Source organism: Rhinolophus hipposideros (genome assembly GCF_964194185.1).
Source record: "Rhinolophus hipposideros genome assembly, chromosome: 11".
In the NCBI taxonomy this organism is placed as follows: Eukaryota; Metazoa; Chordata; class Mammalia; order Chiroptera; family Rhinolophidae; genus Rhinolophus; species Rhinolophus hipposideros.
The window spans coordinates 311198-325156 of NC_138057.1; the positions used below are offsets into that span (position 1 = coordinate 311198).

General features: G+C 39.8%; 1 protein-coding gene across 7 annotated transcripts in view; it reads right to left on the bottom strand.

The window, feature by feature from the left end:
* ZNF484 (zinc finger protein 484) overlaps window positions 1–13710 on the bottom strand; it is a 48678-nt gene extending 34968 nt beyond the window's left edge. The window contains exons 1-3 of one of the 7 annotated variants that reach the window (XM_081067023.1): window positions 13597–13710; window positions 4674–4723; window positions 4355–4537 (exon numbers count right to left, since the gene is read on the bottom strand). Coding sequence is in view for 1 of the 7 variants with exons in the window: in XM_081067021.1 (XP_080923147.1) it covers window positions 13203–13214 (12 nt within the window). In the remaining 6 variants the exon portion in view is untranslated. Of the gene's footprint in view, window positions 1–921; window positions 1048–4354; window positions 4623–4673; window positions 4724–13202; window positions 13236–13488; window positions 13533–13596 lie in introns of those variants that run through there. The other 6 variants (XM_081067022.1, XM_081067021.1, XM_081067025.1 and 3 more) reach the window with 6 other exon arrangements.
* Window positions 13711–13959: the final 249 nt, after the last annotated feature.

Below are 13959 nucleotides of genomic sequence, written 5' to 3' on the forward strand. Positions count from 1 at the left end.
CTATTTACCCGTTTAGAGAACTTTAAAAAGAGAAAACAAAAATTGCAAATAGAATCCTGACCAGCAATAACTTGGGGTAGAGGTTAGCCTGATTAATCAAATTAAAGATTAACAAAACAGCCAGGGTTCCCTGGCTAGACCCCTCACTGGGGACCCAAAGGCTTTTGCACAAAAATGGGTAAAATGGTCAGTGCATGGAGAAGTTTCCAGGACTCCTTGATACAGGAGCCCCACAAACTGTGGTACCAAAATTCGTTGGTGAAGCCAACTTGTGCTACAGGTAGATTCAAAAAATGTAAAAATATAAGGGTTGATAAAATTATGAAATTTAGAATATTTAAGCAAGTGTTACATAAAGAAGTTGTGTCTCTTCTACCTGAATCTTTTATGGGAATGAGTATTATGCCGGGCTGGGGGACATTTCCCTATCTAGTTTAATAAAACCAAACCAGTTGATGAAGTCTTAATTCAAGTTACAGTTAGGAATATAAGCTTGACAAAATTAAGGTAAAAGTTTGTAGGAGAATTAGTATCTTTGAGCAGATTTTATATGAAGTGGGTTGGGTCTTTACCTGACTGTATTTTGAGTGTGGACCTTATGACTAGGGAACATTTCCCCTACTTAGTATTGTAAACTTGCTCTTCAAGCAATGTTAGTTGGACATGCTAAATGGGAGGCAGTAAGATTGCCTGAGCCCACACAATGTGGACTAGAAGCTGGAGTGCTGGTAGGGACAGATTCTCTATATAACAACCCTTTGTGGGGCAAAGACAGGCTTATGGCAGAGAACGTTAAGTGCCTCCCAGCAATGGGTACTGGGACTTTAACAAGGGAATTACCATGAGGGACACTTCACTACTTTTGCCACCTGAGGATACCATTACTGAGGATACCTCTAAGACGAAAGGACATAAAATTACCTTGAAATCTGAAATACCCACTATGTCTTGAGTGATGACAGAAGAATACGGATGGCAGTGCCCAGAAGAGTTCCACAATAAAACGAAAATGGTTTATACAGTTTCATGGTACCTGGAGAACACAAGGAGGATACTCACAAATGGGGAGCCTCTCTTCCCCTAGGGCTGACTTTGGAACTGCCCACAGAGCTCTCTGATTGTATTGTCACTTGGACAGTGCCCTATAAAGAGCCCTCAACTGAACAACAAAGAGCTGCTTGGTCTATGAATGGCAGTTTCAAGGTAAATTGACATTTTATTTGGAAGGCTAGCATTCTGATTGGACAGGGGTAAAATCCCGTTTGGGTTTTTACTGACTCAGGCAGTGGCCAATGGCCTGGTCACATGGTCACGTAGGACAATAAAACCTGGCCTCTTAAATGGGTGCCCACATGGGGCACAGGCCTATGAGAATTTGAGGGGTGCATTAAACTAGGACACGTTGTGCACAGCAGAACCCCCTTCCAGGTTTGGAAGGTGCCTGGAATTGACAAGTAGACATCCCCATGTGCTTGACTGAGGTAAGCACTTGGGTTCGTAAAATGAGTGGACATGGCTCTGCAGCAAAGCAGAGATGGGCTGAATCTAGACATTTATCTTGTACCCCCTAAAGCCTGTAAAATGCCTGTAAAAACTACTCTGTCCACCAACAAGAGAGACAGAGACTGCAGATGGCTAGGTGAGGGTGAGGTCGGGGACAGAACATAGCTGGTAAGTCAGACTGGTGCTGGTAGCTTTAGGGGGCTACAAATCAGTCCTGACAGGAATATACAGACTGGGGACTGGGCTTTGCTTTACCTGGTGGTAGATGCAAATGCCCAGAGTATTATGAAAGAACCTGGACAGAAGACACTGCGCTCATGTGGACAGCTGAGTACTGTTTCTCCAAATCAATGAACATACTGTACAGCCCATAACGTCCAAAATGGGCAGAGATACATCCTCCTCAGAGTAATAGCTTTAATAATTATAATAGGCAATTGAAACATTTACTGTAAAAAATGGGGAGGAAAGGCATAATGTGCTCGCTTGCACACCTTCATGTGTGTGTGTTCACACTCAACATGAGAAGGTAAAGTGTCCCCACTGGATAGATTCCTCTTGTTTTTCTGATGGATCTGGGGAAGAAGGGGAGGGGAAGGTGCTGGTATCCTTTCTTCCACCCCCCCATCACCTCCATTTTTATTTTATTTTCCTATTTGATGCAGTAGTAATAGACCAGGGCTGCAACTACAAGGGCTGGAAGCAGGGATGATTCTAAACAAGAAACTATAACTGTGTTTTTAACCTTATGTCTCAGTGCCTAAGGGTCTGATGAGGCAGAATGTGCCTTCACCCCATCTGGCAAATTTGGGGCCACAGTGAATGCAGCTACATTGCCTGGTGGTAAAGACAGCCACTGGTTCTGCCCCTGTGTACCTTTAACCCTATGTGGATGGGAGTGGACCAAGGGGATGGCACTTGTTAGACTAGTAGTGCTGCCTGCAACCTGGACCAGCACAGTGGGCAAAAGGAATGTCCCCTCCAAAAGTGGAAGAGTTTAGAGATAAGTGGAGTAGGGGAAATAGTATCTAAGGAAAAATTGATGAATAAATGAGTTATATAATAATGTTACTGGTCCAAAGTCCATGTGCCTGATGCTTCAAAAGGCCAAAACTCAAAACATCAGTCTGGCGTAAGGAACGGTTCATTGATCGAGAAGGCACCAACCAAAAAGATGGGAGCCCTAGTCGTATCTCAAGTCCATCTTAAGAAAGTACAGAGTTCAAGGCTTCTTTCATGTCAAGGGAAGGGGAAATGGGAGGGACTGTTTTTGTAAAACTCAAGCCATAAGCAGAATTCCTCTAATGATTAGCATGTCTGTATGCAATACTAAGCAGAAGCTATTAACCTCAAGAACGTGGGAACAAAGCAGGCATGAGCAAGGAGTCAGGGAGACTGAGCATTTACCCCGTCATATTATTTTACTCCATTGTATTCCCTCTTACCCTTTTTTTGCTGATTTCTTAAATTGAGGGAAATGGGGCAACCAGGTCCACATTCATTGAAGGGGTAAGATTAGCTTTTAAGATGGAGTCAGATTTGTTTGACCATTGTGCCCCTCTAATCTGGCTCTTACAGTCTCACATGCCCACCTCTTCCCTGATGGTCCCTGAGCTGCAGAGGGAGAAAATACTGGGTGGTCGATTTACAAGCAGATATCACAGCAACTGCAGAAGTAGCAGCAGACCAGGATACCTGTACCCTAATATGAGACAAAGAAGAGTAATTTTTGTTATTACGTACCCCAGGACCAACACCATGATGAGCTGACCACTGTACAAACACTTCCTAGTTCAGCTAACAAGTAATCAAAAGCAATCCTATTATTTAAGAACCATGTACCAAAGACTCTAAGGTGGTCTGTTGGAGTCTTAAAGCTTCAGCAGTGGAATGGACCAAACAGCTGTATTTGATAAGATTTATGAAAACAAAAACAAAACAAAGGTTTTTCAGAGCAAATTATAAATCAGTTTCTGAGTCTGTAAGGCTGTCAGTCTAGAAGATTTCTAGGTATAGGGCCCAAAGTTTCATTTTTGTTAAAATGAAAGTAGGCATTGACAATCTGATAAATTCTCCTTGTCCACAGTTTGTAATCACAAGGCTCAGAATGGGGATGTAAAGCACAGCATAGAAAACATAGTCAATAATATTGTAATATCTATGTATGGTATCAGGTGTATACTAGATTAATCGGGGGGATCACTTTGTAAATTACATAAATGTCTAATCCCTATGTTGTACACCTGAAACTAATATAAAATAATATTGAATGTCAGCTGTAATTGAAAAAAAAAATTAAAAACCATTTTAGTTCTGAATAATTCTAAGTCAAAGGATAGGAGAAAAATGAAATATTAGTTTTGAGGGGTGTAGGCAAATATTTAAGAAAACTAGAAAACTTCAGGATCTAATCTAGTTTATCGGTAACAAATAACTTCAAAGACAATTAACTGAACTAGAATCTAAAATCCACAAGTTGTGTTATAATTTCTATTAAAACATAATTTCTCTCTCCAAAATCACCCTCATTTTTATCAAAGATAGCCAAATTAAGACAAATTTACTGCATACGTCTAGTTTTAATAAATTTGGCCTGATTATTTACATAAATACAATAAAAATAACTGTTGATCACATAAACTTTATAAAATCTGCTCTGCTGGAATTCCATAAAGAATCTCCAGATTGAACTCTAACTTCTCAAGGCTAAGAAGCCAAGCCACAGTCTCGCCATCAGACTTCACCTGCAATACCTAGAGATTTGGTGAATTCCTCAGATTCTCGAGTTCCCCCAAAATGTCTTGAGGTTCTTCTTTTGCCATCTCCCAGGAAAGGAACCTTCATTTCGTACCTGGAAAGACGGCTGTGAACCACAAGCAAGGTATCAGGCTGTTTTTCCAAGTGGCTTTCGTTGGCTTCCAAAGTCAATTCTAATTCCTTAGAGCTTTCTGGTGACATTCATGTCTATGCATGTGTGTCTCAACATGACATTCCAGTGAAAGTCTTGGTAACAAAACCAGTTTCGAATTGTGTCCTGTTATAAAGAGAACAGATTCTTATTGAATTTAGGCAAACAACCATATTGTCATGAAAATAACAATACACACTCATTAAGAGTCTCCAAATTTTAGAGGTAGGAAGAAATATATAAATGTTTCAATACTACTTACAAAGGTATAATTTACCAAACAGCTCTAAAAAAAAACAAGTTTCCTTATATCTGGAAAACAAAAAAGATTTAAAAATCAGCAATATTTCAAACAAAATGTTATAAAAATTATAACCATCCTTGGTTAATTCAGTCCCATATAATCAATTCTTGCTTATCCTGATCGTTTACCAGCATTTTATAAATCTAGTTATTCCTTAGAGTTCTACAAATCTTCATCCAATTTAAAGGCATGATCTGACAATTAATTCTCAGAAACCTGTAATTTAGAGTAAGTCAGAGTCCTCTCCATGGATCTTAAAGATGAAACATATTTGCAAAAGTATCAGGGTAAAACAACTCTGTAAATGACAACCCCCCAAAAAAAGATCTGATTATAATGCAGTTGACAAAGAAATTTGCTTTTCTGTAACATTTTAAAATGACTATTACAATTACAAAGGAAATTTTATCACAACTTTGTAGGCACTCGAAGATTTTATTAACTCTTTAACATTCACTTTAGGAATAAGAATATATGCATACAGGGGCGGACTGGTGGCTCAGCTGGTTAGAGCGCAAGCTCTGGGCAAAGGGGCTGCCGGTTCGATTCCCACATGGGCCAGCGAGCTGCGCCGTCCGCTACTAGAATGAACTCAATGAGCTGCCGCTCAGCTCCTGGGTGGCCAGATGGCTCAGTTGGTTGGAGCCACATGTTTTCAACCACAAGGTTGGACTCCTCAACTCTGGCAAGGGATGGTGGGCTCCGCCCCTCGCAACCAACAAGGGGCAACTGGACCTGGAGCTGAGCTGCGCCCTCCACAACTAAGATTGAAAGGACAACAACTTGACTTGGAAAAGTCCCGGAAGTACACACTGTTTCCCAATAAAGTCCTGTTCCCCTTCCCCAATTAAAATATATACATATATACATATATATGTACATATATATTATTTAAAGAAAAGAATATATGCATACAAATACAACATAATAATTTTTTTTCAGTCTCAATGTGGCCTCTTCTTTACATCCTTAGTTATAGGGGTTTTGTTCAACTAGTCTTCAGATGATTCTTGAGGTTGATTCTTCTATAATTTAGTTGTAATTTTAATGTGCCTTCTTAACATAATTATTTCATTTGACAAAGTTTCCCATGTAATTTCAACACGCCAAAATAAGCTTAATTATTTTACGATTTCTCTTTTGTAAAGAGAGAAAACTAATCTTTTGAGGTATCCCAGGAACTGAGGATAACACCTTAGTTATCCCAGGTCAAGAATGTATTTATAATTTAAATTTTGGGAACTTTGTCAAAATATATCAAAAGGTTTGGACATTTGATTAAATAGGATCATTAGTCTTTATGAAGCAGTGCTTAATTATCCATTTCACCAAAGTGGCAACAAAAAATTTCAAATACAAATACAGAAGTTTATATAATTATTAGCAAAACTTAGTTCTTACTATTGAGGAGATTCAGTTTTCTTAAGTAACCAAGGACCTGATTAAGACAACATAAAATACAGCAAATCATTTGCATAAAACACAGAATCTTTGCTTTCTAGGTAGAAAATTTTTTCAACAGTATCAGTAGTAGACCAATAATCCAAGAAACTCTGTCCTTTTTAGCAAAGAGAAAACCTAACTCTAACTTTGCATCAGCTTACTTTTGATACTTGCATCCACTTACTTGATTACATTTATTTTAATCTTAATAAGCTTGACCACATAAAACTTCATAAAACTGTCTTTTCAGGATTTTTATTTGGTAGACTTAGATATTTAATGAATATCCATCATTTTCCCCCTTCTTCTGCCTCCCCCTCCTGCACCCCTCTCCCCTCCCCGCCACTCCGATTCAAGCCGTTGTTTCTGTCTAGTTGTGTAGGACACAGCTCCCTGGCCCATTATTACATGACTGGAGGCAAAGACTGGAGGTAGGGAGAACCTCTGACCCCATTTTACTTCTTACTTCCAAGCAAAGTACACACAAATGTCATTTTACTTCTTACTTCCAAACCAATAAGAAAGAAGCCTCAGGTTGACACACAAGACAATAAATTGAGTACTCTTTCCTAACCAAGCCTCAGATACACTAGGGTTTACAAATTTCAAAATCAAATGGCCAAACTAATAAATGTAAACAAACTGGTTCACAAATTGGGTACAAGTCCTACAACTATTCCCCTCTCCAATAGGGTACCCTAAACAAATACAAAACAAATTGGCTTATCCCAGAGGAAAAGCGCAATGGAAGGGAAGGGAGTTCCCGGTCATACCCACCAGGATGACTTACCCGACTTCCAAATGGAGCCTGTCAGCTTGCAAAAGACACAATAAATGGGTAGAGTCTAACAATCCTGAATCTACTATCAGATGGAGGCTTGCAAAATGCAGATGGCTTTTTCCCAGAGAGAGAAAGCCCAGACAGAGAGGAAGGATTCCCAGATGTGCACACCAGAGCAACTCACCCCAGATATCTGGTAGACCAAAGTCCACAGATGTTTTCTTATTCCAAATGAGCTGTGTGCTGAGGGCAACCACCACCTACCTGCTGGGGAAAGTCCCTTCAATGCCCCCAAAGCAAAATGGTCTTGGCAGCTGCTTGGTACTCAACAGAGGGGAATGTGAGCTGGAATTGGTCTGCCATGGGCAGAAAAAGCTCAACAAATTGTTACCGGTCCAAAGTGCCAAACACTTCAAAAGGTCAAAACTCAAAACATCAGAGTTTGGAGTTAGGAAAGGTTTATTGATTGAGAAGGTATCAACTGATAAGATGGGAGCGCCAGTGGTACCTCAAATCCATCTTAAGAAAGTACAGGGTTCAGGTTTCTTTTATGTCAAGGGAAGGGGAAATAGGAGGGGCTATTTTTACAAAACTCAAGCTGGTAAGCAGAATCCCTCTAATGATGAGCATGTCTGTATGTAAAACCAATCAGAAGCTATTAGCCTGAAGGCCATGGGAACAAAGAAGGCTTGAACAAGATGGAATCAGATTGAGCATTTTACTGTTACAATAAGAGAAATCTGATATAATATTAACACCTACAAACCTGAGTTCTTTGCCCTGGGAGACATTTTCACATGATATGATTGACTGGATATTTATAAATGACTGAATGGGATTCCAGTAATGTGCCAGTATCTTTTGACCTTTACAATTGTTTTGCTATAAAAGACCACATTCAAAGACCAGAAAGTGGACTACAATATTGTAATTTATAATTAGAAATACACATTTGGGCTTTGTCCCCATTTCCGGTTCACAGTTCCCTAAACCCTTGGAATTTCCTAAATGTTGAGAGTGATAAAGGTGTATTTTGTTATGTGAATGAGGTAACTTTTGGAAGCACCTAAAGATGAGGAGAACCAACCAAATTAGAAGGCTGGAACTTTCAGTCCCACCCCCCATTTGGGGAGGGAAGAGGCTGAAGTTAAATCAATCACCAATAGCCAATGATTCAATCTGCCACTCCTATGTAATAAAGTCTCTGTAAAAACTCAAGAAGACAGGGTTCAGAAAGCTTCTGTGTTGGTTACCACACGGAGGTGCTGGGAGAGTGGCATGGCCAGAGGACATGGAAACTCTGTGCCTCTTCCCACATACCTTGCCCTATGTATCTCCATCCGGCCATTGATTTGTATCCTTTAATATCCTTTGCAATAAATCGGTAATGGAGTGAGTACATTGGTTTTCCTGGGTTCTAGGAGCCATTCTAGCAAATTAATCAAACCCAACAAGGGGAGGTGTTGGAACCTCCAATTTGTAGCCACTGCTCGCAGAAGCACAGTAACAACCTGGGCTGTGACTGGCATCTGAAATCCAAGGGGAGGGAGCAGTCTACAAGACTAAACCCTTAATCTAGGGAATCTAATGCCAGCCCCAGCTCGTGTCAAAATTGAATTGAATTCTTGGATACCCTGCACGTATGAGGATTGCTTGGTATTGTGTGTGTGTGGGAAGCCTCCCACCTCCACCTTACACATTGGAATTGGGTTCAGGAACCCTTTTCAGTATGATAATAGCACTGTTGCTATTTTTATTAAAAGTACTTATTTTTACATTTATATATTGAAATACTTGTGGATAAAAGGACAGTGTTTGAGATGTGCTTAAAATAATTCCGCAGAAGAGCAAAAATGTGGGGGAATGAAAGATATAGATGACAACTGGATGGCATGAGCTAATAATTGTGGAAGCTGATTGATGGTTATATGGAGGTTCATGATACTACTTGCTTGACTTGTATTTTTGAAATTTTCATAGTAAAAAGTTTTTTTTTACTATGTTATTTTTTAAGTTATTTTTTTAGATAATCAGAGAAATTTGATTATAGATTATCAGATGGTATCAGGGAATTACTGTAACTTTTGTTAGGTGCGTAACAGAATAGAGTGCACATAGAATAGAATACTGTCCACATCAGCTGGACTTGCATTCTGAAGCATTTGTGGGTGAAATTGAAATGACATGGTATACAAGATTTATTTTAAAATATTCTGTCCAAAACAGAACAAGTGGGAAGGAATAGATGGCAAATATGGTTATTGAAACTGCACGATGAAGGCACACAGGAGCTTATTATACTATTTTTTCTCTTTCGTATATATTTGAAATTTTCTGTAATAAAAAATAAAAATAAAAACAAAAATAAAACTTGTCCCAGTATAGAGAAGAGCCTCAGGGCACACATCAGCCAGCACTGTTCACAAAGAAAAAGGATAATGCTTTGTTTCAGCAAGTCCTGCTCTGAGAAAATTTCTGCTTCTGAGACTCCCTCCTCCTGCCCCTTCACCTGGAGCCAGGGTATGAACTGGATCTGGGGCCTATGGGACAACCTTAGTTAGTACGTTCACACTGGGCTTCACTTCTGTGTATCTTAGCAACTCCAATTTTCCCAGGATTCCAAAGCCTGGTGAATAGCCAGAGACTGCCAGATATTGAGCCAAGGTGGGCTAGAGTCTGAAAAAGAGATCCTGAAGGCTCAACTAAATGGTGACATCAGAGTTCTGTGGAAACACAAAGGGATCCAGCTGAGAGAATGCCACACCATGACAGCTAATCAGCCTCCTCCCAAGAGTACATCAAATAGTGTGGAACATGATGGCATACGGGAAAGATATAAGGTGTGGAAACAAATCAATGTACATTTGAATCCCAGCTCTTCCACCTTCTAGCTGTGACAATCTGGAGAACTCACTTCAGTCTCAGTTTCATCTTTACACTTTATACATAAACAACCCTACTTTATAATAATACCTGAAAACATCTCAGCCCATGCATGCATGGCACATAAGTACTCATTAAATATTAGCTATTGCTATTATTACAAAATCAGTAATCCACACAGAATGCAATTATCAGACATCATCTAACTTGAGAGCCCTAAGTCATCACCAAACCTGGCACCTAATTCCTCACTCCCACTGCTCAGTCTGCTACAACTGTCAATCACTGCACAAGGACCCTACCCCAGAAACACATACACATGCCTCAGAATCACTGATTCCCACATCCTGCTACCCACAAGCCCCAAATCCCAAAGCTCCCAACACTGGCTCTCCATCAATCCCATGCCCTGTAAAGAAAAAAATCCTATGTGTTTTCCTCTACTCTCAATACTTTTCTGGCCATCAAGTGTGTGTGTGTGTGTGTGTGTGTGTGTGTGTGTGAAAGGGCAGCCACACCAAGCAATTCTGCAACAGCTGAATGTCCTACAGTTTAACTCAATTCTGACACCACATACCTGGAGTCAGCATCAGATCACACAGGTTAAGGGCTCAGTCCCAAAAGACTGCCCCCACCTCAACTTCCCTACTTCAGATGTTAATAGCAAGTCCAGATTGTTACTTGTGCTTCTGACCAACCAGCTATAAATCAAAGGTTCCCAGGACCCCCTCCACGGATTCTATGAATTTGCTAGAGTAGCTCACAGAACTCAGGAAAACATTTAACTTAATAGATTACCAATTTATTATAATGTAACTCAGCAACAGCCAGATGAAAGAGATGCATGGTATGTGGGAAGGGGTGCCCCACTCCCTCAGCCTCTCCACATGTTCAATCCAAAAGCTCTCCAAACTCCATCTTTTTGGATTTTATAAAAGCTGCATTGTATACAGATGATTGATTAAATAATTAGCCATTGGTGATTAATTCAACCTCCAGTCAGGAGGTGGGTTTCAAACTCCCACCCTGTAATCACATGATTGGTTCACCTGACAACCAGCCCTCATCCAGTAGTTATCTAGGAGCTTTCCAAAAATTACTTCACTAATGTACAAAACTCATAACACAAAAAACATCCATTTCACCTTTATCCTTCTGGAGCTATTTCAGGAACTAGAAACAAAAGATGCCCCTATAGATCTCATTACTTAGGAGGTGACAAAGGTTTTAGGAGCTACATGCTGGGAACTGTGAAGACCTAAATATATATTTCTTTTTATATCAATATATCACATGCCCCCATTACTGGCCTCTGCACCTTTATCAATACCCATCATTCATCTCCATCAGTGATCCCAAAAGCCCCAATCTGAGACACAAGTACACCTGTAATGAGCCCTGATAAAGCATCCAAGCACACATCCCACCAATCTCACCACTAGGCTGTACCGTTAGTCTTCCCCACAAACTTAGACACACAGGAAGGAACCCAATCAAAGAACAAAGCTAAGACTATTCTAGAATTTTAAAGGTAAATTAAAAAAATCTACGGGCCAGCCCTGTGGCTCAGGCAGTTAGAGCTCTGTGCCTCTAACTCCGAGGGCTGTCGGTTCGATTCCCACATGGGCCAGTGGGCTCTCAACCACAAGGTTGCCGGTTCAACTCCTTGAGTACCGACTCCCACAAGGGATGGTGGGCTCCGCCCCCTACAACTAAGATTGAACAGGGCACCTTGAGTTGAGCTGCCGCTGAGCTCCCGGAGGGCTCAGTTGGTTAGAGTACGTCCTCTCAACCACAAGGTTGCTGGTTGGACTCCTGCAAGGGATGGTGGGCTGTGCCCCCTGCAACTAGACATGGCAACTGGACCTGGAGCTGAGCTGCGCTCTCCACAACTAAGACTGAAAGGACAACAACTTGACTTGGGAAAAAGTCCTGGAAGTACACACTGTTCCCCAATAAAGTCCTGTTCCCCTTCCCCAATAAAATCTTAAAAAAAAAAAAAAATCTAAAACATTTCTAAATCTAAGACAGATGTGAAAGAATGGATAATTTACGGAGAAAGAATTAAGAAAATCAAGATATTTCATCTGCAGTAATGAAAGCTAATATCAGAAATAGCATCTAAAAGACCACTTATCTGTTAGGGCCAAAGAAAGATATTTTTCAGAAATTAAAGCACTTGCAGAGATCTCTATCTGAGGAAAATACCCAAAAAGATATTCCAAATGAATGTAAAATGAATCAGATGAGAAATCTCAAAAGAAAATAATAATTATGAAAAAGGACAATGATGATGTAATAAGGAGGCCATCAAAGGGAAAATTAGTAATAGCCTATGACAAAACATTTCTAATAATCTCAGGAAAACAGAAGTTATATGGGTGTAGAATGAAAACAATGGACAGAAATTTCATAAATCCAATGTAAGTATAAAAAGGAAAGAAAAAGCAGAAAATGACTTAAATAAATAGTAAACATTAGAATGGGAGGTATAAAATCAAGTAAATTATTACTACACTAAAGAGAGAAAATTATCCTATTGACAAGTAGAAACTATAGAATGGATTTGGAAAAAAAAACATATCTATTATTTACAAGTAGTTAATGTAAACAAGACAAATACAAATACAAAGGATGCCAAAAAAATGTATACGTATTTTAAGAAAGAAAAAAACAAGTAAAATTGAAATATTCAATATATACCGATAACAAAACATGAGTACAAGTCATGCGTATACATTTTTTTGACACCCTCCAGCATAAAATACAGCCCTGGGCAAAGATACATCATCCAAATGCAATAAAAGTCAAAGCAGGGATGGAAATGTAAAAATCAAAGTAAAATTCAGGTTATACGGGTTTTTGTTGAAAAGAGGAAGTCTATAATAATAGTATTCAATAAATGCAAAGGTATTACAAAATGCATTAACCATTAGATGTATGTATACCTCTCCCCAAACATACTCAAATAAAACTAGCAAAAAAGCACACAGAAGTACAAAGTGAACTATTAGTGAGATTATATCTCTTTCAGAGTATAATGACTCAAGTAGACCAAAATTAGGAAAGAAAAATAAGATTTGAAAAATACAAACAAGTTATACTTAACATAAAGAGAACTTTGTATCATACAAACAGAAAATATACTTTCTCTTATATCCACTGAACAAGTTCATTGTGTAACTTAGCTTCAAATAAAATCTTGATACATTTTTAAAAGTTGAGACTTTGCAGGCTACATTTTATGACAATACAATAAAATTAAACAGATCTTAATTTGGAAATAAAGAAACTCTTAAAACAAATCAGAATCAAAGTGGAACATTAAATTGAAATTATCAATCTAGACAGGGAGTTAAATAAGGTAAATGGAAACTTACATGCAACTCCATGGCAATATATTTTTTAAATCTCTAGGGAAATATACCACGATAAGTCAAAAACAGAACAAAGCAGGTAAGGATAAAAGAGAGGAAATCAATTAAAACCTAGCATCACTCGCCCCTGGGATCTCTCAGCCCGGCAATTATCCTCCCTCACAGACCCCACAGACCCCATCCCTCCGCCCACATATCCACCATCAAAGATCGAACAGACCTCAGCATTCCACACGCGGATCCACCCCGACCTCCATTATTACATCAATTGACCGCCCCCATCACTGACCCGATAGCTCATCACGGACAAAGATGCTTCCTCACTCAGCCCCGGATGCTCCCATCCCTGCACTCACTTGCCCCTCACCCATGATCTCACACGGCAGTAGTCATTTACCTTAGGTAGTGACTATAATCACAAAAACTAATACGGGACCTAATTCCTCTTTCTCTATCCCTTCCAGTCCCTGAGGGATTCCTTTCGGCGCCGCCTTGGTGGGCGCATGCTCAGCAGTGGCTTCTAGGATGAGGATTGCCAGTACTCAACATGGCGCTCTGCTAAATTGCGCCCCCTCCCTAAACGGCTTGGACTTGGCCGCCAATATGGCGGCGCCCAAGTAGTCACTGAAGCTGCCGGTGGCCATGGTGATGTGGAGACTAGCTGAGAGCTGTCAGGAGGAAAGGTAGAACAGAGGTATGCACTGTGAGACTAAGACAGGAAACAACCAGAGCCCATCACCTCAAGCCACATTCAGGTCTT